General features: G+C 39.9%; 1 protein-coding gene across 1 annotated transcript; it reads left to right on the plus strand.

Moving 5' to 3' along the window:
* The first annotated feature begins 1340 nt into the window (after positions 1–1340).
* Positions 1341–23098, plus strand: engl (endoglin, like). The gene is made up of 17 exons (XM_086288388.1): positions 1341–1469; positions 3011–3126; positions 3589–3761; positions 5416–5553; positions 5635–5809; positions 6074–6245; positions 8215–8359; positions 8600–8792; positions 9387–9556; positions 9659–9814; positions 12325–12405; positions 12499–12750; positions 12907–13395; positions 14834–14975; positions 15048–15149; positions 20041–20148; positions 21107–23098. Exons 2-16 carry the CDS (start codon positions 3057–3059, stop codon positions 20145–20147), a joined length of 2565 nt encoding a protein of 854 aa, XP_086144514.1. The 5' UTR covers positions 1341–1469; positions 3011–3056; the 3' UTR covers position 20148; positions 21107–23098.
* The last annotated feature ends 117 nt before the right edge of the window (positions 23099–23215 follow it).

Genomic DNA, 23215 nt, shown 5'->3' on the forward strand with positions numbered 1-23215 from the left:
TTGTATTTTGATTGGGTACAGCCCCCTGATTCATTTCAGGTTTACTTAATGGGCTGTATATAAAAAGAAGGATGTAGACACTGTAAAAGTCAGAGAAATGCACGATCTGCAGTAATCTGTTTGGGTTTTTTGAAACTCTACATCATGAGGTGATATTTGATTTTCCTCCACGACTCATCAGGAAAGCTTTAAGAGAGAGGGAGCTGAGGTTTTGTGTTTTCATCATGCAGCCAGCTGAGTCTCCCCTGCTGACCATTAGAAAGGCATTAGGTTTCAGGCACATCCATGTCGGCTTCACATTTCAGAAGATATGCCCATTTGTTAAAGCACAGTTTAAGATTTTTGTCTCATGCAAAACTTTGGTATTTGGACTGTCTACACGTCCATAACAACATGAAATCACGCCTGATTTCTTTGGCTTTTCTGAAATTTATAGCAGAATTATCTCCTTGTTTAGTTGTTGTGCTCACAACTCTACAGCTTTGGTGCAGACTCCCTTTCCCATAGTAACATTTTTGGCCAGAAGGCAAAAAGCCTTTATACTGCCTATTCAACACCACACTGGACAGCGAGCAGGCTCAGCAGTGAGAGTGGGGAGACCAAAGATGGAGCTAAAAACTCTGTGAACGCAGTTCTTATGGTCTTCAGGTGAGCAAAATCACAACCTCGACAATGTATGCTCACTGTTATCACTTCTTTCCACTTTGAAAGCCAAGAAAAAACAAGATCTTACAAGCCCCTCCCACCCACACATAAAATAGATGATGAAGCTCTGACAGGCTGCTTATTGGGGAGAAGCTGCTGTGGGCTTTCACTGGTTTGCTATCATGTTTTCTTTAGAAAGGTGTTTCAGAGGTTCAGATAAGAAGACACACCAGTTAATGTGTGTGTTTGTGTGTGTCTGGGTTTTTGTTTTTTAAATACCACACCACCCTCCACCCCGCCTCCCGTTATCACCCTCACATTTCCCCTGCCAGTCAAACTTCTGAGGTCCACCCTGGTCCTCCTCTTTCCCTCCTCTTTCCCTCCTTCTCTCCCTCTACTCCTCCTTCCTGTTACCATCTACGTTTGGAGACGTCTCCAGAGCCTTTTATTCCTCTCCTCGCCGTCTCTCTCTCCACTCTGTCACACCATCCCGCAGTCCCTCCCATTGCCCCTTCTTTACAGCTGCCCACCCCCCGACACCCCCTCCCCTTCGGCATTACTCCATGTGTAAAATGAATTTCACCCGGAGAAATCTATTGCTTACAAGACGCACCTCAGCGGGCTAAAGATGCCCGATGGCCCGCACAGCTGAGAGTTGCGCTTTTTTTCCTTATTCTTATTCTGTATTTGGTCTGTTTGACATGTTGAGGGTGTGTGATAGTGTGTTTAGGAAATGAGAGGGGTGTGCGCAGAGTTGTGAATACAGTGAAGTCTGAAGCAAACAGCTGGACCAGCAGTCAGCCTGTACCTTCGAGGAGCCGCAGGTGAGTGACTGTATTCACCCCAAGAGCGCAGACCGCTGGAGGGGAGAGAGTTTTTAGGAATCCTGCAATTTCCTGAAGACTCGACTAGCACGACTTATCTGTCCGGAACTTTCTTGGAATTTAACAGCAGCAACAAAAATACATTTATGAGAACACCAGTCTCCATGTTTCACTATCTTAAAGCATGAATCAAGTTAGCAGCTCTCACACAGACTGCAGAGCGCGTGTTTGTTCTGCTCAGGATGTTTTGCATGATTTCCTGAGCAGTATGGACTGGTTCTCAGTAAATTCGTGGACCATGCATGGATCAGACTGATGCTCAAGCACGTTCTGCTCCATGTCAGCGCATTTCTGCGAGCAAAAAGAAAAAACAAGCTGAGAAGAGTAAATCAGAGGTCAGTGCACTTAAGTCAGGATGGTTTGATAAAAGCTTTGATTTAATACATTTGACGAAAGTTTTTTTATATTATTTAAAAGACTTTTTTATTGTGACAGTTCATTTTGTAAAACTCTTTCCCAGAGGAACATGTTTGGTTGATTGGTTGTTAATTATTGCTATTAAATGTTTATTTTTTTTAAACTGACACTTTATTAGGTACACCTTTCTATTCAGCAGTTTTCTGCCAGCAGTTTTGGATCCATATTAATGTGATAGCAACAAACAGCTGCTGCACATCCATGATGTTACTTGATGGTGTGTTATCCCCATCAGCTGATGGGTACATTAACTCTTTATCCTTGAAAGCCTACTAAGAGTGACGCTTGAATCTCTTTTCTGACCCAGGCAGTTTCTGTTATAGACTGCGCTTGCATCAGAAATTATTGAGGGTGGTCTCTGCTGATGCACCTAAACTTGGAAAAACACATTAACTATTCTAATGTTCATCAAACAACATCTTTGTTTATATTTACTAAGGTATCAAAACTCATCATTAAGGGTACAGATGAGGTCCTGTTTATGTGGGAGAGAGTTGTGCATTCAGAGATGCTATTACTCATGCCTTGATTGTAAAGCGTGGTCGTTGAGTTATTGTCGTCTTCAGCTCGAAACATTCTAGCTATTCTCCTCTGATCTCTGACATCAGTGAGGCATTTTCTCCCTGAGAGCTGCCGCTGTCTCTTTCTCGAACCATTCTACATAAATCCTAGAGATCATTGTTTGGGGAAATCCAAGCAAAATATCAGTTTTTGAAATACTCAAACCACACTGTCTGGCACCAACGACCATGTCAATGTTACATCAGTCAGGTTTCTCCCCTGGTCTGAAGCTCAGACAATGTCTACATGCTTAAATGTGAGTTGTTGCCATGTGATTGGCTGATGAGATATTTACATTAATGGCCATTTGAACAGATGTCTCTAATAATGTGTCCAGGGGGAGTATATCAAGGTTGCTTGTTTTTTTCAACCAACAGTCCCTATTTTGATCATTACTAATCAAACTTATCTGAAGCTTTTCTGCTCTGGCGAAAAACAGGCATACTGAGATAACTCTGAGTTAGAAATCACACATAAACTGCATGTTTGATTGTGTTTTTAAGGTGTTACACTAAAAAAGCATTCGGTCAGTCTGGTGAAGCAGTTGTCATGATGCCTTCACTGTCTGGACTTGGATGGACTTTATTCCTTCTCTCTTTCCTCTTGGAGCACCCAGAAGGTAAGTCCAACGACACCCAGCAGGAGACACAGCAAGAGATGTATTTATCTTCTAGACCAGCAACAATGAGGATTGTGTCGTGAAGACATAGCGAATTGTAAATGTGGTATTTCCTGTGCCCAAGTCAAAGGTCTTTACTTGAAGTGTCAGAATGAAAGTGAAAGTTGCTACATAGTTTTTTTCTTGGACAAGTTCCCACCCACCCCCAGGCGGGGATTTGAGCAAATGTAGAAACATCAGAGTATTGTATCACCCACACATTAGAGGGAGAGAAAGGAGGAGAAGAAACACAATGTTTCACAATGAAACTCAGCGAGGCCTGCATGGGGAAGCACTCATGTCTCATGTTATTTGTTATTTTACACAGTGATCACGCTGCTGCAGCAGATGAATGTACTTCCTGTGCATATATATTTCAGGTTTAACACATTTTGTAGTGATGCATGCACTGTTCCTCTCCAGCTCAGAGTGGAGAGCTGCACTGCTCAGTGGCTGGTCCAGTGGGTGCTCGACACCCTGTTCAGGGTCTGCTGGAAAGGTTCGAGGCAGGCCCCGGCTGTGCTGCTAGAGAACGCGGAAACAAGGAGACTCATGTCATTGCATTAAGAAGAGTGACCAACAGCCCAGAAAACAAGGTAGCCGGCTAACGATTACTTAGCAAAAACCAAGGACCCCGGCTTCAGGAGCAGGGGGGCTTTTATTTGAGTCCGGGTTTTAGCTTTAAAGTTTTGACTCAAATAGGCCGTAAGAAAGCTGGAAAATGTGATTCCAGTCACTTGCTGATCAATCAGTCTCATTGATTGTAAACTAAGAGCAGAAACACGCATGAACAACAAGGTTTCTTTGCCAAATGCTTTCCTTTAAAATGTGATGATAATGTTTAGCTTTAAACATCTCAACTATCTCAAATAAGCTTTTTAAATCCATTTAATTCCCTTTATATCACAAAGACATTACCTACAGAATTTCACTGTAGCACCACTGAGCTGATTCTGTTATAAAAAGGCAGATTTTATGGGAAAACATCAAAATAAATAAATAATAGTAAGTCTCAGCATGATCTTGTGGACATTTCTTTATAATAAAAGTCACAACAGTCTTGAGTGAATTTCTTTAAATATGGTGCAAACTCTCACTGATGATTGATGATGATAGTTTTATTTATATTGTGTGAAATTACATCTACAGTCGGCTCTTTGTATGGGAAGCTAATGACCCTACAAAAATACAGAGAAAACCAACAATCAGATGACCCCCTTTTGAGGAAATACTTAATGACAGTGGGAAGGAAAAACTCCCTTTTAACAGGAAGAAACCTCTGTGACTTGTTGGGGGAAGGAAGAGGGTCAAAGTTCCATGAAACCTCCTGTAAGTCTAGAATGACTAATTATGATAAAAATGTAACTGAAATGTCAAACACGATGGTGAACAGACGATTATTTGTGCAAAAGATTACAGGCTTAGTACACTGTGACACTGGAGATGTATACTCCCTCCCCCTTTTATTAGGTACATCTTGCTACAACTGTGTTGGAACCACCATTGCCTTTATAACTACCTTTCTTCCTTGAGGCATAGCTGTAGCTGTAACAGGGGGTTGCAGAGATGTTGATCCATATTGAGACGATAGCGTCACACAGTTGCATCACTGATTCCACCACATCCCAAGGGTGATCTTTTGGATCGAGATCTGTGACTGCAGAGTCCACGAGAGTGTAGTCAACTGACTGCCATGTTAAAAAAAACACAGCGTGAGATGATCTGAGAGGAAAGAAATAAATATACTGTAAGTAGTTGTAAGACGTGTGACTTCTGGGTAATTTAGTGGATAAACAAGCTACACTTACGCTGTAAAGTGAGGAAACCTCGACTCTTACAATAGAATTATTTCTTCTCTCTTGTGAAAATTTGAATTTCTACCCCTTTATTCTACTGTATCTGCTGGGAAGCCTTTGTAGGTACATATAATTACACTGTTAGTTGTGGGTCATATTATAAAGTGCTACCAAACATTTTAAGTAGCGTTAGCTTCCCAACCAAAAATGCTGAAATGTATTTAATTGCTCTAGCTGCTTACACAGGCACACAAATACAAGACTAACAAATAAGTTTTATTTTATTCTATTTGTTACATTTTTATTTGTACAAGTGCTGTAAATGTGTTTGGTGTATTTTAAGTTAAGTTTGCTACATGTAGTTAGCTTTGGAGCTACCCTAACTGTCTGAAGTACATTTATCCTTTAAAGTGCTGAACGTACAGCGGACTGCCTTTTCCTCTCCTCCCTATAGGTGACAGTGCTGATGAAGCCTCTGTCTCTGTCTCCTTCTCCTATGAGGGTTGTCCACCTAGTGCTCATCTCCAAAGTCCCAGTTACCTGGTGGTTGGAGGCCGAGAGACTGCCCTCCAACCTCCAGGTCCTGGTGCAGGTCAGTCATTGTGCAGAAGAGCAGTTTTGATTGAGTGCACTCTGCAGTTTCATTCATTATAAATTTGCCTTCAACTGCTAGGTGTCCTCAAACGCCAGCGTACAGTCCAGCGCCCTGCGTTTGCACGTCCAGACGGTGCATTCATTGCCTTTTCGTCCCCGTGCGCTGCATCGCTGGGTTCTGAAGCATCATGGCAACCTGTCCTCTCTGACACACTCATCACATGGCAATCGAGTCTACCTTCAACTGGGAGAGGGTGAGCCACCAAATCCACATTCCTGTGCTCAAAAATCGAATTTAGTGGTGATTTTGTATTTAAGCTTTGCAGTTTTTATACACAAAAATATCCACAAATGAAAAATAGTTTACGGTAAAATAAACAAATGATGAATCCAAACATCTGCAAGCATCTGATGGCTTATGAGTCAGATGAGTCATTTCCCCTCTTGCTTCTACCAGACTTTTGCATTAGGTCAGCTTCCATTTCTAAACTTTCTCTTACTTTGTCTCCATATTACAGATCCAAACCTGCCTGCTGTGTGTCAGCTGCAGTCCATGTTCATCTCTCGCAACTACATGACCTCTGACTTGCAGCCACAGGAAGTGCACGGTTGTGCCCACTTGAATGTAGGTGGAGCTAGCCCTGAGGTCCACGTAATCAAGCTCCATTCATCAGGCTCAGGCCTCTGTGGGTGAGAACAAGCAACCACTTGATGTCCTGGCAAAAGCAGAAATTAGAATCTATTTACAGCCACAAAGCCTGTATATAAATGATGGTAGCCAATGTTTTCTGTTTCACTGTTTGCCATTAAAAAAAAAAAAAAAAAAAAAAAAAGTCGAATTTCCCAGAGGAACCCACCCGAGGGATTAATAAAGTTCTATCTTATCTTATCTTATCTTATCTTATCTTATCTTATTTTTTATTTTAGCATTTTGGGTTTTTCCATCTTGCTTTTTCTAGGCAGAAATGATGATATTTGTCAGTAGGGGTGGATATCGTCACTGATTTCTATAACTAATTCAATTCTCATTCACAAGGTCCCAATTTGATTCAATTTTGACTCAGACATATTATAATATTATAATTCTGTATTATTCTGTAATATTATGATTATAATTCATATTATAATTCTGATCATTTATCAGTACATATCCACATTTTTATATCTATGTATAAAAAGAAAGCTGATACTTGTGAGACTTCATCAGAGATGTAAGCATCGTGTAAAAGTAACGGAGGATAAAATACAGAAAAACATGATGCAGATTTTCCTGGCCTGGCTTTTTATGGCAGATAACCGCCTTAAAAATATTCTGCAGAAAATTAAAAGATGAAGAAAACCGTGAATCAAGATATGAAAATTACCTGATGTAGGCTGAGCAAAGTTACAGAGGTTTTATTAGAGACACAGCTAAGCGTTTTGCAATTTGGCATATTTTGTAAAAGTTTAAGTTTCTTTGGTATGAACATCAGAAATTAGGCTTTCTTGTCGGAGGTTATTTTTAAGATAAAAGAAAAAGCAATGTGCAACAGCGCTGAACAAAACAGTAGACTGGTGCATAATAAGGAAGCGAATAATGCAGAAAACCGAGATTTGAGATGGGAAACGGTTCTTGAAGTACACTGAGGGAGAGAAAGCTGTGCAGGAAGTGGGATTTTATCGTAGTGGAAGCAAAACAGCAAAAGTAAGAGGGAATTAGTGACGATGTTTATCAAACGTGAAGCGTAGTTTTGATCTTTTGCTGCTGGTTCAGCGACAAAACCTGCAGCATCAGAATCTGTGAGATGTCGGCTTTCAGCACCGTCCGTGTACGTGACGTCGGTTGAACGATCCGTGCTTTGTGTTTACGTCTTTTTGCAGAATCCGTTTCTGCTCTCGTTTTAGCTGTTTGGTGGTCGCTGAAATTGTTTTGTGGGCTTTAAGCTGAGATTCTGGTGTTTCTGGAAAAATACATTCATATTTAAAAATCGATTCAGGATTTCATGAAGCGATATTGCTTTACTCACGCTAAAATCTATTTGAATCGGGGAAATCAATTTCTAAACCCACCTCTATTTGTCAGGTATCTTTATCAAGCCTGGTTATGAGGCTGCATTACACTGCTACACATACCTGCACATTGGTTAACAAAGAAGAAAAACACTTCAGAGTGTACAGTATATTAGTACAATGAACCACAAAGTAAGCCTTAATATTATTATCAGATAATTCACCAACAGCACAAACACAAATTCCGAGATGATTAAACATGCAACTAATTTGCTGGTAATACCTGAAATGAGTAAAGAAAATCAACAGCCTATTTATGCAAGATAATTCATAATTTTATTGGGGGGCTTATATTGGTTGGGTCTGATTATTGGGGGGGGGGGGTCATAACCCCCCTAACCCCCCTGAAACGCCCCTAATAATATAAAGCTTAAGGCTCAATTCAGTATAAAAAGCTCAGTTTAAAATACATTCACCCATCATAGAGTAGTTATGAAGGGTACTGAAACTAGTTTAAAGTTGGATAATTTGACATAGAACAACTCTAGAGTCGCCCCCTGTGGTGATTCAAGGAGCTGCAGGGTTTTTTTTTTCTGTACTACTTCAATTATTTGGCCCCAGATGATGCCGTTTGGGTTAAACGTTGTTTTCTCTGTCCACTCTTCTTCAGCTCCATGCAGGTAGAGGTGACTGTATCGCTTGTGCCTCCAGTGGCCGACTCAAGAGCGCACAAGATTGTGTTGATTCTCAGCAGCTCTGTGCCCGTCAACTGGGCCATTACTGCTCATGGCGTCCAGGGTCGCATCTCTGTTCATGTAAGGGCATCAGCTGCCATTTACATCACCATCGTGGTGGAATTTGTTTTGTTTTTTTAACACACAGCTAACAGGAATCTAAGGCTACAAATCATTCTCATTGTGACCAAATCCAAAAAGAACTGGTCCTAGCGTTACTGGCCATAGTCTAAAATACTTTATTGTATTGCTCTGTGCCACAGTGTCCTTGACTCTACTTGATCTTTACTTGTATTATGCTTCATCTTGCTGTCTACACAGTCCTCCAACAGCGTGTCTCCACCCTACCCACCTGAGCCTGGCCTAACAGTGGCCAGCACACTCGACCCTGACCTGTCTAGCATCTCGGACCTTCTCCTTTGGGCCCGTGAGAGTGGCTTCACCACGGTGACCTCATACACTGAGGCCGACCTGGCCAATCACTTTGTGATCCGGCTGGCTGAGGGAGAAGCAGGTCGGGACTCTTCTGTATCTGAACCAACACGTTCTCACTTCCAAAGCGTAATATTTTACGCTACGTGACAAATCGTCAACATGTTACGCTTCCGGGCACCCAACACATCCCTTAATGACAAGATCGGAAAAAATGAGGAAACATGAGAACCTTTTGGAATCAATCTACACATGTTCGTTCATTTTGCTTAAATCGCTTTGGCAAACACTATTTAACACCATTAAAGTGCTGGTTAAGGTTAGGGATGGCTGGAACGTGTAGTACCGCGGGACCGTAATTCTACTGGATTTCACCCATAACCGTAGCATAAGAACGCAGAAGGTCAACTTTCGCGTTCCTCAGGAACGCCGCAGGACGTGACAAATCGTCAGGATGTTACACCTCAGGAGTGAGAATGGGCTGTATAAACTGAACATTTGAATTTCGTTTTTTCACTCAAAAGAAAGTATATATCATTTGTTTGGTCTTTTTTCGTTTAAATTATTCCATAGTATTTACTCATAGTATTTATTCCATATAGTATTTACAGCTGAATGAAGGATTTTGATGTTTGAGTGAATGGTTGTATCTCTTGATCTCCTCTCTGTATCACAGGTAAGTTTGCAGTGACGAATCCACTGGTTGCAAGGCCTCCTGAGGCAGAGGAGCGCAGGTTGAGGCAGTGGCTGAATGGTGGGAGCAGAGCAGGAGAAGGCCGGGAGGGTTTCACAGTGAACTGTGAGGGCGGACGCCTCAGCGTGACGGTGGACAGAAGCATTCTGCAGGTCTTAACTTTTTTAAAATCTAAATTAGAAGCAGCGACAAACCTAAAGCAGCTGTTCACACTGTGATATTCTGTAGTGCCTCACATCAGTGCTCTCTTTCAGAACTTGTCTGTCCCGGTGGCTGCCGTGACTCTGCGTGACCTGACTTGCCAGGCTGAGTCCAATGGGAGCCATTTCCTTTTAGTGTTCCCAGTCATTTCCTGTGGGACAGAAGGCCTGCTCCTGGGAGAGCCTAGAGGGGTGCAGTACAAAAACATGGTGAGATAAGACATTTCAACAACAACAAAACATTGAAACTTTGGAGAATTTTCTGTCTTTGTTTGTTACTTGAACCCTAACTTTCCTCTCTATATCTTCTGTCACACGAGGGAAAGAATGATACAGATCTTGTCTTCGAAAAAAATCTGCATCGCTGTGGATGTAATTCAAAACAAGCTGTCAGAAAATAAAGAAATAAATAAATCTGAAGGGAGGAAACAGGACAAACAGGAAAACGTTCAGAACACAGTTAGGAAAGCGTCTGCGTTCAAAACAAAAACAAATGTCCTTTACTCATGGTACAGGAAAAAAAGGCATGTGGTGCATAATAGCCACTTGAATTTGTGTTAAGTGGAAGTTGTCCTGGTAAGACTTGCGACCCAGGTCATTGTGACCAGAACATTGCTGAGGTCAAGCCTAAAATGGGTGTTTGCGCAGAGGCAAATTAAGTGAGAGCAAATGTCCCCTCAGAGGTGGGAGGCTGGATGGAAACATGATTGAAAAACAGACAAACAACACAGGCTTAAGGCCACTGTGCTGAAGCAGTGAACTCAAATTATGTCCAAATGCTGAACCCACAAGCTGAACCACATTTATTACTGTAGAGGTAATGATGACGCTGGAGCTGGTGAGGCTGACTTGGCTGGAGATAGTCAGGCAGACTGCGGGTTAACGCAGGTGAAGAGGCAATCTGGGCCAATTTGAATTCGGGCAGGAAGGCTGAAAAGCTGATGAAGCAGGTGAGCGAGCTTCAGCTCATCCGTCCTCGTGTCTCTTCGTTAGCATACCATACTTTAAAAACAACACATGGCCCTGCTGTACAGCAGAAATATAAAAAATACAATAAGAATAATAAATACAAAAAATAAATAACAATAAAATAACTTGTCAGTTACCCACTAAGTCAAAGGCCAGCTAATAAAAATTAATTAAAAATGAGTAAAAACAAATTAAAAACCAGTAAAAGGATCTTAAAATAGATCCTAAATTCAATTGGAAGCCAGTTTAAGGAGGCCAGAAGCAAATTAATGTGCTCAAATGTTCTTTTACCAGTTAAAAACCATGCCACAGCATTCTGCACCAGTTGCAGGAGTGACAGAGGGCCCTGGCCAACCTCTATTAAAAGGTAGTTGCAGTAATCCAAGCGTGAGGTTATAAAAGCATAGATGACAGTTTCCAAGTCAGGCCTGGAAATTCAATTTTTTGTTTTCGGAAGATCGCACCGAGTGGCAGGAAAACATGAAAACATTAGTGGCCCAAGAATAGATCCCTACGCTACACCCCATGGCAGAGGGGCCACAGAGGATGAAGCCGAACTCAACTTAACGCAAAAGCTCCTGTTAGAGAGATATGATTTTATCCACAAAAGTGCCGGAAATTTCTACACAATGCTGTAGTCGAGAGATCAGCAGGTCATGTTGCACTGTGTCAAATCAGCAGTCATATCCAACAAAACAAGAAAGACATGTTTAACCTTTATGAGAGCTGTCTCTGTGCTGTGAAACAGCTTAAAGCCGAACTGAAGAGCTTCTGGAATTTGAAAATCATTTAGATAGTCTATCAGCTGAGTGTGAACAATCTTCTCCAGGATTCCTCTTCCTTGCATTTGTTCTAACAACCTTGCTAGACAGAAAAGATGAGAACGTTTAGAACATAGACTGCAAATATTAGAGGGATGTACCTTAAACCTGTATTAATTTTAATGGACAGCAGGGGGCAGTTCTTCTGGTTTTCAGAAAAGTTTGGTTGTGTAGAAGTCTGTGGGAGAACATCCCTCAGCTTCCTCCATCTACTTTACGTTCTTGATCATGACACATATAACCTTCTTGCTACGTTGATGAAAGTCACAGAAAAATAAATGGGCCTTAAAGAAGACTAAAGGTTGTAAACATGAAAATCTTGATGTCAGGTTTTCTCAAATGGGTTGGCCCAAGATCACTGAAGCAGGGGTGTAGCTGAAGAGAGGGGTCTGGGGTACCTGCACCCCCAACATTTTCAATGTACTCTTTAGCGCAACTATGTTTGAAAATTCAGTAGATCTGTCCTTAGTTATAGTCACTTTAATCTGCAAATTATTCAACAACTTTTTTTACAACTCTCTCTGAAAGACGTCTAATCAAGGAATAAAGCCAAAGGCGCTGGAACAAACTTCTAAAGTTAGATTTTTGTCATGTAGTTGCAGCAAGTTTGGGAACATTCGAGACTTGGTAAAGTCAAAGTAGGTAATGAGAGTAGCAGGTTTCTATACTGACCAATCATTAGTGCCTCATCAGAGTAAAAATTTAGAACAGAAACAGAAAATAGCAGAGGGCATGAAACTAAGCTTACACACCACAGGATGAATGTAATTTATACATTATGATGGTATTGATACTATTTGTATATTTTATCATTTTTGTGTGGAAAACACCACCTGAAAGACTCATTTTCATAGTGGAAAGATATGCCCCAGGAGAAGGAGACTGAGAGTGACTCTGAGTTTGATTTCTCTGTTTGTCCTTTTTGACCAGCTGTTACTATGGAGGGACAAACCTCAGACCATCCTTTCACTCAATGAGACTGAGAAGTCCAAAGGTCCACTTGGCATACGTGTGAGACGTCTGTGTGTCTGTTTACATTCATCTTATATTTTACAGTTTTCATGCAAGATTTTTCATACATAACCTTGCGCTGTTTTCTTTCAGTTCAGCTGTTTTTCTGCTGTCCCTGGCCCTCCGAGCAGCGCTGCTGCTAATGAGAATGTAAACACTGTGCAGACAGAACTGGTCCCCTGGGTGCCAGAGGGCTTGTGGCCCACCCCAGACCTAAGCCACTTCCCAACACCCAGACACAGATCTGGGCCTGTTCTTCTTTTGGAGCTTTTTGTCACAGACAGCTACGAGCAGAGGCGGATTGGTCCGTGTGTCATCACCGCTGACCAGCGTGTCTATGTCCAGGTCTTTTTCATGTGTTTTCTCTGCTTCAATTTGATATTGTGGTGTAAACTGTCGCACTAACTTCTTCACAGCTTACTTTTTTAAATACATCTAATGAACATGAAAGCTACTTAATTATAACTATGATATATTCTGCATCATTTTTTTCTGCTGCAGATTTCAGCTAAAGCACCCCTCGCAGATGTCGTGGAAGTGAAGTCATGTGTAGTCTCTTCTTTCTCAGACCCCAAAAAATCGCCTTTCTGGACTGTGATAAGTAACGGCTGTTCCTCTGACCCCTCACTGACCTTCAGTGCCAAGTCAAAACATGAGCAAGAGGAGACTGAAGATAACGTTGAAGCAGTAGAGGAAACGGAAGAGACAGAGGGCCTGGGAAATGGCAGAATTGATCAAACAGGTGAAAAAGCAGAAAGTGGAGGAGGGAGAGACAAGAGGACCATGAGTGTGAGAGAGGAGATACAGCCCTTAAGATTCAGCTTCATTCTACGACCAGTTTATAACGACTCAATGCAGTTCCTCCACTGCAGCCTGCGCCTCTGTGTCTCTGACACAATTAGAGGGGAACCCATGAAGGAAACTATAAAGAATGACTGTCAGGGCAGGCCACGCATGCCTCTGCTTCTATCTAGATCACCCGGGCATCAGGTAAAAAAACCCAGAAGAAATAGCAAATAAATCATCTTGTCAAAAGCACTAAGATGGAGCAGGGAAACTGTAGCTTGGTCATTTGTAAAAAGTGCCTGTTAGGCTCCTTGTGGAGCGTTTGATGAGAAGATTGATAACCATTATGTGTTTGAAAGCTCACTGAGAAACCTAAAGCCAGGAGCCAGTTAGCATACCTAGTCTTAGATTTTAAAAAATGTAGGTAAAGTGAACCGTGTTAGCCTTCACACCAAGCTGTGTAAGAAAGTAGGTCAGCTTTATTTAAAACAATAAAGAGCCAAATATTTGCTAAAAACACGTTTGAATGTGCAACCTTATATAATAGTTCTGTAGTAGAGTCATGGTAAACACCAGGACATCGTTTTGTATATCAGGGGAATTAATCTGGTCCTCCTCAGGTCCTATAGTTAGATAAACTGCAAAAGTCACAGGATCTACATCTCGGACTCTGCAGGACTCAGTTAGCATGTTAAATATTACAGTTCACGGCAGTACAGTTAGAAAAAGACTGAATAGGTGTGACCTGTTTGGAATACAAACATGGCAGAATTACTTGGATTTGAAAATTTGTATCTGAACAAATTTTCTGGAAAATTGTCCTCTGGAAGGACAGGAGCAAAGTGGAGATGTTTGGCTATAATGCACAACACCGTGTTTGGTGAATACCAAATGCCTCATGATTTGGGTTTGTTTTCCAGCATTCTGTAATTACTGAGTCAACCATGAACTCCTCTGTATCCCAAATTGTTCTACAGTAGGCCATCTGTTCAACAGCTAAAGCTTCACCCAGACTGGGTCATGGAACAAGACAATGATTGCAAGCACAGCTGCAAATCTACTACAGAGTGGCTGAAAAAGTAAAAAAATCAAGGTTTTGCAACTGCCCGCTCAAAATCCAGACCTCACCCTGGCTGAAATGCTGTGATGGGGCCTTAAGAGAGCTGTGCATAAATCAATGCCTGCAAACCTCAATTAACTGAAGTAACTTTGTAAGAATACAAAAAACATATTATTATTATACCAGACTGCCTTGAGGCAACTGTTTTGATATGACGCTATATAAAAATAATTGAATTGACTTCAAAAGGTGATTCCAGAAGCTAATGAATTATGGGATATACTCACACAGCTTCAACATTTAATTTTCTAATTTTTGTTGAATAAATAATGACACAGGTTCATGTCTTGTTTTGTACTTCTGAGGTTATATTTACCTAATTTCATACCTGCCAAGGACCAGAGTATGTTTAATATACCCTGATATATAAAACCTTAGAACTGAAACGGTTTAGTTTCTTTTTAAAATTACTTTATTATGATTTATGCTTTTTAACACTTACGTTTTCCTCTGATATCATGGCACTGGAAGGTGAAGCCAGTATAACTAAAGCATAAACCTTTTCCTGTATTCCCACTTCAGTGTGAGATCAGAAACCTCTCCAGACCCATGGTGGTCACCCACCCGATTAGTTCACTGTCACCTAAAATGAGGAACCCTACTGGCCAAAGAATCAAGAGACTCAGCGTCACTCCGATGGCCAGACCAGAGCCAGAGCACAGCAGTGAGTATCATTTACTGTATTTTGGTGATGTTACTGTCTTTGTCTTTAAAATATATCACCCTCTGACTCTAGACCGGGTGGTGGAGACTGGACCAGTGATGGGACTTGTCTTTGCAGCCTTTGTAATGGGTGTCGGTCTGATGGGGGGGTTGTGGTTCATCTATAATTATACAGGTAACAAAGGCAGCTTGTGCGTTCTCTGTATGTTGTCATCTTATCAAGTTTCATTTAAATACAGGTTTATACACCAACTGCTCCCAGACTATTCTATAAAAGTCTATGAAAGAAACAGCAGCACAGGAAATCATATCTTTAGTTATTTTCACTTATTTATATCAGATATCAGCAGTAACAGAATTATCATTGTATTTCCTGATGATCAGAATCTAAAACATATTTATTGTGCGTGCATTGTTCATTTGTGTACCTCACATATTTCTAGGGATGGGTACCGGTGTGCACCGGTTCTGACATAAACGGTTCAGACCGAAAAGCAGCGCACATTTCGGTGCTTTTTTTTCCTGAGCTGTGATACACTTCTAGCCAATCATTTTACGTTTCCGAGGATAGTAGGCGGGTCCAGGTACGTACTTTCTTTTAGAGCAGAGCTACAGATTAAAAATGCCCAAGGCGAAGCGGTCAAAAGTCTGGCTGTACTTCACAGCAAAATATGCAAACTCAGCAGCCTGCAACAAGTGCTTTAAGCTGATACTGTGATACTGTCAAAGGAGGTAACACCTCAAATCCGATGAAATACCTGGCGACGCATAGCGTTTTTTTTAAAAGCCCAGAAATGCGCCGTATTTATTTTATTTTTTTTTCGGTTTTTTTTTTATTTATTTTTTTATTAGTAATATAAACATACAAACAAAATGCACCATATATTACAGATTCAGAGAATAAACATTTCTTACATATTAGCAACTTTCATATATAGTGAAAATAAAATATAAAGATGGGGTCACATAAATTAACAGATTATTAACTCACTAAATCAAAATCTTCTACAAAGGAAACAAAAAAAGCAGCCTTTTTCTTTTTAACTAAAGTCAAAGATTTAACCAACAGGTTTAGGTCGTTTTTCTAGTGAGCCAGTGTTGGTTTAATCTTAAAAAAAGCGACATTTATGTATAAAATACTTACACAAGATTAATAACACATTAACACCATAATTAGCTTTCTTTTCTTTCAAAAACACTCCAAACATTATCATATTTAAGGTAAATGGGGTAATTTGAATCCCACTGGAATAAAGCCAGGTATGAAAATCCAACCAAAATATTTGTATAAAATTGCACAAAAAGAATAGATGGTCCAAATCCTCCTCTTCTGTTTCACAAAATACACAATTACCCGTTTCTATTTTGAATCTATCACTAAGGAGTCTATTTGTCGGGTAAATTTTATTCAAGATTTTAAATTGGACTTCTTTCCCTTTAGGAGGGATAGGGAAGGTGATATAATCAGTTCTTATTTTTTCAATTTCTTCCCTTTGGAAATCTTTTAATATGTAATTACGTCTAAGTAAATTTGGAGAATAAAGACTCCTTAATGAAGATCTAAGAAACTTATTGTTGCATTTAACATCACAAAATCGAATACCATCTATATATAATTGCCTTAACTTGGGGGAGATGTCAGAATATATTATATCATTTACAACTATGTTTTTAAGTGACAATGGAATGGATTTTATAACCCGATTAAATTTACTTTTAGAACATTGGATATTAAACTTTTGGCAAAAATCTTGATGTCCTAGAACATGTCCTTCCTCATCTACAAAATGGGCAATTGCCCAAACACCTTTTGATAACCAATCTTGAATAAAAATAGATTTTCTGTTCATCAGTATATATCTATTGTTCCAAATTGGGCTATTATGTGGAGTGAAATTATGTTTAAATAACATTTTCCAATAAAGAAGGACCTGTTTATGGAATTCAGAGAGTTTAGCAGGTAGCTTAGTAATTTCAAAGTCACACTTTAGGAGAAAGTCGATACCCCCTAGTGTGTTAAAGACCTTACTTGGTATAAAAAACCAAATGGAGTGTGGATTATTTAGGAAGGATTTTAACCATTTAAGTTTCAAAACACCATTCATTATGTCAAAATCAATTGCGTTTCCACCGCCTTCAATGTATGGTTTAACCAAATCATCTTTAGATATATAATGGCACTTATTCCTCCAAATAAAATTAAAATTCAAGCTATTAATTGTTTTAATAACTTTATTCGATATTGATAGAGAGTAAGCTGGATATATAAATCTAGATAAACTATCCATTTTGGTTAATAATATTCTTCCAAAAATTGTGATGTCTCTTTGTAACCACTTATTTAGGATTGTCTTACATTTGTCAACATTATCTAAAATATTTACTTTTTCTAAGACTTTGTGATCTTTTGAAATTGTGATGCCCAAATATTTTACCTCCTTCTTCACCTTTATATCGTACAGTAATTGTGAATTACACTCCTTTAATGCCAATAATTCACATTTATTTAAATTTAACTTTAAGCCTGAAGCTTTTGAGAATGTAGTGATTATTTGTTTTACCAGGGGAATCTGATGTTCATTTTTTAAGAAAAGAGTAGTGTCATCCGCAAGTTGACTAATTATTAAAGAATTGTCCATAATCTCAATTCCGGCAACGCTGCTGTTTTTAATTAGAATTGCGAGCATCTCCACAACCATTATGAACAACAACGGAGAGCTTCCACACCCTTGCCTAATTCCTCTTTTGACGCTAAATCTTTTACCAGTGCCATAGCCTAATGACACAGAGCTATTTATATCATTATACAGTATATCTATTATCTTCCTAAATTTATCCCCAAATCCAAATCGAGTTAGTGTTTCTAAAATAAAAGGATGTTCTACTGAATCGAAAGCTTTATAAAAGTCCAAGAAAAGAATAAAACTGTCATCACTAATCAGATCATTGTAGTCCAGTAAGTCTAAAACCAATCTGATATTATTATGAATGTTCCTGTCTTTCAAAAACCCTGATTGTGTCTCACTAATTATACTTGAAACCCCTTGTTTGAGCCTTGTTGCAACTGAGCTAGAGAAAATTTTATAATCTGTATTTAATAAAGTTATGGGCCTTAAGTTATCCAATTGTCGTTTATCTTTGTTTGGTTTAGGAATTAATGTAATTAATCCTTGTTTCATGCTAGACATCAATTCTCCCTTTTCAATACTGGCCAGTATAGCTTTGAATAAAATTTCCCGTAAGTCTTCCCAAAAAAATTGGAAGAAATTAACTGTAAGCCCATCTGGACCAGGGGATTTATTAAGTGCCATTTTCTTAACAGATGCATCTAACTCTTCAATTCTGAAGTCAGATTCACATAATTCCTTAAATGATTCATCAATTTTAGGGATCAGATTATCTATTTGATCAAAAAAGACATCACAATCTGCTTGGGAGAACTGTGAGGAGTATAAATTGGAATAGAATGTATAAGTTTCATTCTCCAAAATTTTAGGGTCGTCACATTCAATGCCATCAATTAACAGAGAAGATATAAAATTTCTTTTCTGTCTGCTCTTTTCTAAATTAAAAAAATATGAAGAATTTCTTTCCCCCTCCTCAATCCACTTGGCCCGTGAACGCACAAAAGCTCCTTCTGCTTTATTTAGGTAGAGCTGATCTAATTTAGTTTGCAACTCCATAAGTTTACTCCTTTCTTGGGTATTTAGATCATCTTTACTACAGCAATAAGTAATTTCTTGGAATAATTTACATTCATATTCTCTTTGCTTTTGACTTATGTTTTTACTGAATTGAATACTAAATTCTCTAATTTTGAATTTAATGAATTCCCATTTATTGATATATCCTACAATTAGATGATCAGCCATAATATCTTTTATAATTTTTTTGACTATGTTGCAGTAGTCTTCATTTTGTAAAAGTTTGGCATTGAACTTCCAATAAGTTCTTTTATTTGATTGTCTAATTTCCGATTCTAAGCACAGTTCAATAAAGCAATGATCAGATAGAGCTGCATTTGACATTGCAACTTTTACAGTGTGGCTAAGAATGATGTCACTTCCTAGCCAATAGTCTATTCTAGATTTACAAGCTCCATTTGGTTTAAACCAGGAAATCAATCAAATATATTGAATGTCGCAATGTTGGCAAAGAGAGGAAGTGACGTAAGATTTGCGCATGCGGGGTACCGATCGGGTTTCCGGTACGGATCGGGTAGTGACATAGCTTGCTGCGAGACCTCACACCGAGCACATCTACTGCGGGTGGGTTGCCTGTTATGCAACATCCCCCAAAAACACGAAGAATAGAGTCCTGGCCCCTAGCCCTGCCAGTGTAGCAGAAATGATGACGGATGATGATGCAGCAGCAGCCGTTCTTCTCTGCGTGAGTAGCTTAATGTTGTTCGTGTGTAATTTACGTTGAGTAGGCTAACCACGTTATTACATTAATGCATGTAAGGTGAACTAGCAAACATCATCATAGCTACATGCGGCTGTCTTCTTGTTTGATGGCAGATATTCCCTTCACCCTGGCCAAAAAGGCTAAAATGACCAAAGAAAAAGTGGAAAACAGTTAAACATGAGAGGTTTTTGGACAAAGTTTGTGTTTTTTCCATTGTTTAAGCACTGCTTCCAGCCAAGAGTGATACCATATATGCCCCATAGCTGCAGAAAAGGCTAACATTGTTATCTTTTTACAAAAACCAGCTGAACATGAGAGGTTTTTGGACCAATTTTGTGTTCTCCATTCTTTAAGCACAGGTTTGAGCACCGTTTGAGCACCGGCACCGTTTCAAAAGTACCGATTTGGCACCGGTATCGGATAAAACCTAAACGATACCCATCCCTACATATTTCACATTTTCAGTTTGAAGGCACAGAAATTAAAGCATATCAATCTGTGGATGTATTCACGCTGCTAGAAACTTCCAAATTATCATAACTTAAATTTCATCGTGTGCTTTGAACAGAGAGCAGTTTTAGCAGTAAACCCAAATTCATTTCAAAGATGGAAAACAGGATACACCTTATTATCTGCATATTTTCTGTATTATTCCACAGCGGAGCGGCCAGCATCTTATAGAGATCATCTAACAGACCAGACTCGTGGAGAACAAAACATCTGGAACCCGCCTTCAGTGTCTGATCAGTCCTCGAGCTCAGTGTGAGGTAAGAGCTGATGGTGAAGGTAACTCAAAGGGGAATTAAATGTGTTACACTGTGTCAAGCACACATTTTATTACTGTTACATTTTGTGAACATATTCTGATTTCACTATCAGTGCGACTTTCTAGTTTGAGGGGGAATTATAAAACTTGGTCATCACTATGAGGTTCACAGGGTGCCTTTTGGGGGAACATGTCATGTGGAGGAGTATACTCTGAACAGGTTGCCAGGGAGGGTTAACACAGAGAGACACTGATCCATATTTACAGCCAATCTAGAATCAACAGTTAACCTACATTGCTGTGCTGAGGATTTGGGTCAGCCTTAATTTCTTTTATTGTGCAGCAATTTAATGAAACGCTTGCATGCATGGAGATGCTGTATTTAAGGAAAATTCCATAATTCCATCAATTTTGACAATATCCTCCACACATCTGGCTTAAATGCACCTCCAGCCACGACAGAGCCTCCGCCGTGTTTTACAGATGGCTGTGGCTGCGTTCGACTTGTCCAGTTTCCTCAATTTTTTTGAGGACACACTGCAAACCATACTGAGAAATCCCAAGTATTTGTCTGATACCTTTTTGGGAATGAGCTTGTTAGTGCAAAAATACAATTTCATGGATATACTTCACCACTTTAATAAGACCACTTGTTATTTTAGGGTGATGACTGAACCACCATTAAAGTGAAAGCGACAGTGGCATTTGGTAGCTTATAAACTCTAACTATGTTTCACTTAAAGAAGTGTGGATCTACCGCCGTGCCGTTGAACTGTACGTCTTACTCCAGCTGGGCTGCAAAGACCTAATGTCAAAGCTGTGCATTTAAAATAAACTGTTGTGGTTAGAAGCGCCGTCGTTTCCAGAAAATATATCAGCATTATGTCGAGCACCTGCAGATTTCAACTTTGATATGCCCGATAGGTCTGAACAGTGTTATTCTTTTATCTCTTTCTCAGGATTTCCTCCTGCAAATCTGAGAACGGAGAACTGGGACAGAGGTTTCAACAACTTCTGTGTGTGCAGCTGCCTTGTCTCTCTCTTTGTGTGTGTGTGTGCGTGCATGTGTGGGCATTTCTCCTCACGAGTACGGCTTGTTGCCGTGCATCCGAAATGTAAGAGACTGATACTGTATATGCTAACGTGAATACAGCACCGCTTATTCATCGCAGCGAAGAGTCAAGAGTTTTGACTCAAAGTGAAAAGGAGCTTCTTTGTCTTGTGTGGTGTTGTCAACCATTCGATGCAGAGTCATTTCAAAAGCAGCAGCGAATCATCACATGTGGAGGCACATATATGAATCTGACAGAACCTAAACATGGTCGAGCGAGTCACTCTGAAACCACGTTATTTTTTTTGCCCGTACAGAGCGAACGCGAGGTCAAAGATGAGGTCACAGTGTGCCTGTCTGAACAGTCAGCTTTTTACACTTGTTTTCACTATTTATGTTGTGAATCAGCTGGATGTTAAAACTGCGTTTATCTGTGTGCGAAATCTTTTGTGTATGTGGGAAACATAAAACGTATTAAAGCTAAAATCTGTCTCAATCTTTCTCTCTCGTGTCTCAAAAAAATGTAACCATCTCAACAGCATAACCATAACGTCAAAGTCATAGACAAAACATGCTTAGTAAAGCTTAAGGGAAACATGCCGTGGCTGATTGTTATCTTTGGGTTTGAAGTAACAAAAGTAACACCTTTCACACAATTGTGCTGATTTATTTTGAAAGGTGCAGTAACCTTAATTTTGTCTTTGAAAACTGAGAAGTGCTGCTGGGCTGTTTCGCAGCTCAACCGGAGACGGAGCCATTGATGTTTACATCCTGCAGTCATCAAAGAGATGTAGACAGCATCTGGGTGTGAAATGTATCTCTGTGCCTTGCTCAGGGGTTCAGACTGTGGCAGTTACCGTGCAAAAAAGACCAGACTTGTTTCTCCATTTTGGATGTTTCAGTTCAAGAAATGATCGATTTGTTGTGTTCTGTGTTTTGGACCTTTTGAATCTTGTTAAATGTATTTTTTGATTTTATTAAGTTGGTTTTCTTGTTTAGTTCTTGTGACTAGAAATGGTAGAGTTTGGTCATTTCCCTGCTATATTATTCGAGGTCTTTAGGGTTACTTTAGGGTTATGGGTTTATGTTCCCGCTCCCATGATCTGGTGTCTGTGGTTTGTTGCTTGGTGTCCCCTCCCATCTGTCATGTCTCTCGCCCTGTCTCTCACAGCCTGACTCTGTGCTCTCCACGTTCTTCTCCCTGTGTTTCATCCTTTGTCTCCCCCAGTCTGTCGTGTGTTTCCATGTTTTTTATCCCCTTGGTGGGCGTGCTACTTCCTGTTTTGGCAGTCCCTCGTCTCATGTTTGTGTTCAGTTTGGTTTCCTCTGTCTTGTTATTCCTAATTTGTCCCTCCTGTGTTCCCACGTGCCGCCGCTTTCCCTAATCACCCTCACTGTGTCAGTTCCTCTTTGTCCCTCGCCGGGACGTCAGTTCACCTCCCTCCATGTTTCAGGTTCCATGTTCTGTGTTCCTAGTGTTTACTTTTGCCCAGTTTAGTTAGTCTGAGTCTCCTTTTGCCTTTTGTTTTGTATTCTTGTTTGGTTTTTCACCCATCCTAAATAAACATCTCACTGTTAAGTCCCATCCGTCCTGTCCTCTCTCCAACACCATCTGCACACGCAGAGGATGACACTATCAAGCAGCAGGGGAAAATGGAACGCAGTAACTTAACAGTATTGCACTTATTGGAAAAAGTCTAATTGGTAACACTTTATAATACAGTCAGTAAATTAAGGGTGGATTTTCCCTTTCATTAAATGGAATCTTGATGTATTTTATTTGAAATTATAATAATTCAGTGTATTAACCTACTGATTCTTAAAGGTAGGCACACTAGAATAAGGGGGTAACAAGTCAGGTTTTTACAGGAAACAAAGCAATAATGATACTGTAACTCATTTAAAGTGGACCAAATTCTTGGAACTTTACAGCGAAGGAGACAGAAATGACATCGAAGTAGTTTAAGCACTGTGTAATATCTTGATCATTTTCTTGAAAAGTATCTTCCATTGTACG

The sequence above is a fragment of the Aulonocara sp. 'chitande type north' Nkhata Bay genome, linkage group LG4 (assembly GCF_057382095.1).
Source record: "Aulonocara sp. 'chitande type north' Nkhata Bay isolate Kocher_YH1m ecotype deep benthic linkage group LG4, A_spYH_male_GT1.1, whole genome shotgun sequence".
Classification (NCBI taxonomy): domain Eukaryota; kingdom Metazoa; phylum Chordata; class Actinopteri; order Cichliformes; family Cichlidae; genus Aulonocara; species Aulonocara sp. 'chitande type north' Nkhata Bay.

Excerpts from the sequence above, each read along its gene's own strand:
- engl (XM_086288388.1), top strand. The coding sequence starts at position 3,057 with ATGATGCCTTCACTGTCTGGACTTGGATGGACTTTATTCCTTCTCTCT. Across the intron at positions 3,127-3,588 it reads CCTCTTGGAGCACCCAGAAG|CTCAGAGTGGAGAGCTGCAC; the intron begins GTAAGTCCAACG and ends GTTCCTCTCCAG. Across the intron at positions 13,396-14,833 it reads CTAGATCACCCGGGCATCAG|TGTGAGATCAGAAACCTCTC; the intron begins GTAAAAAAACCC and ends TTCCCACTTCAG.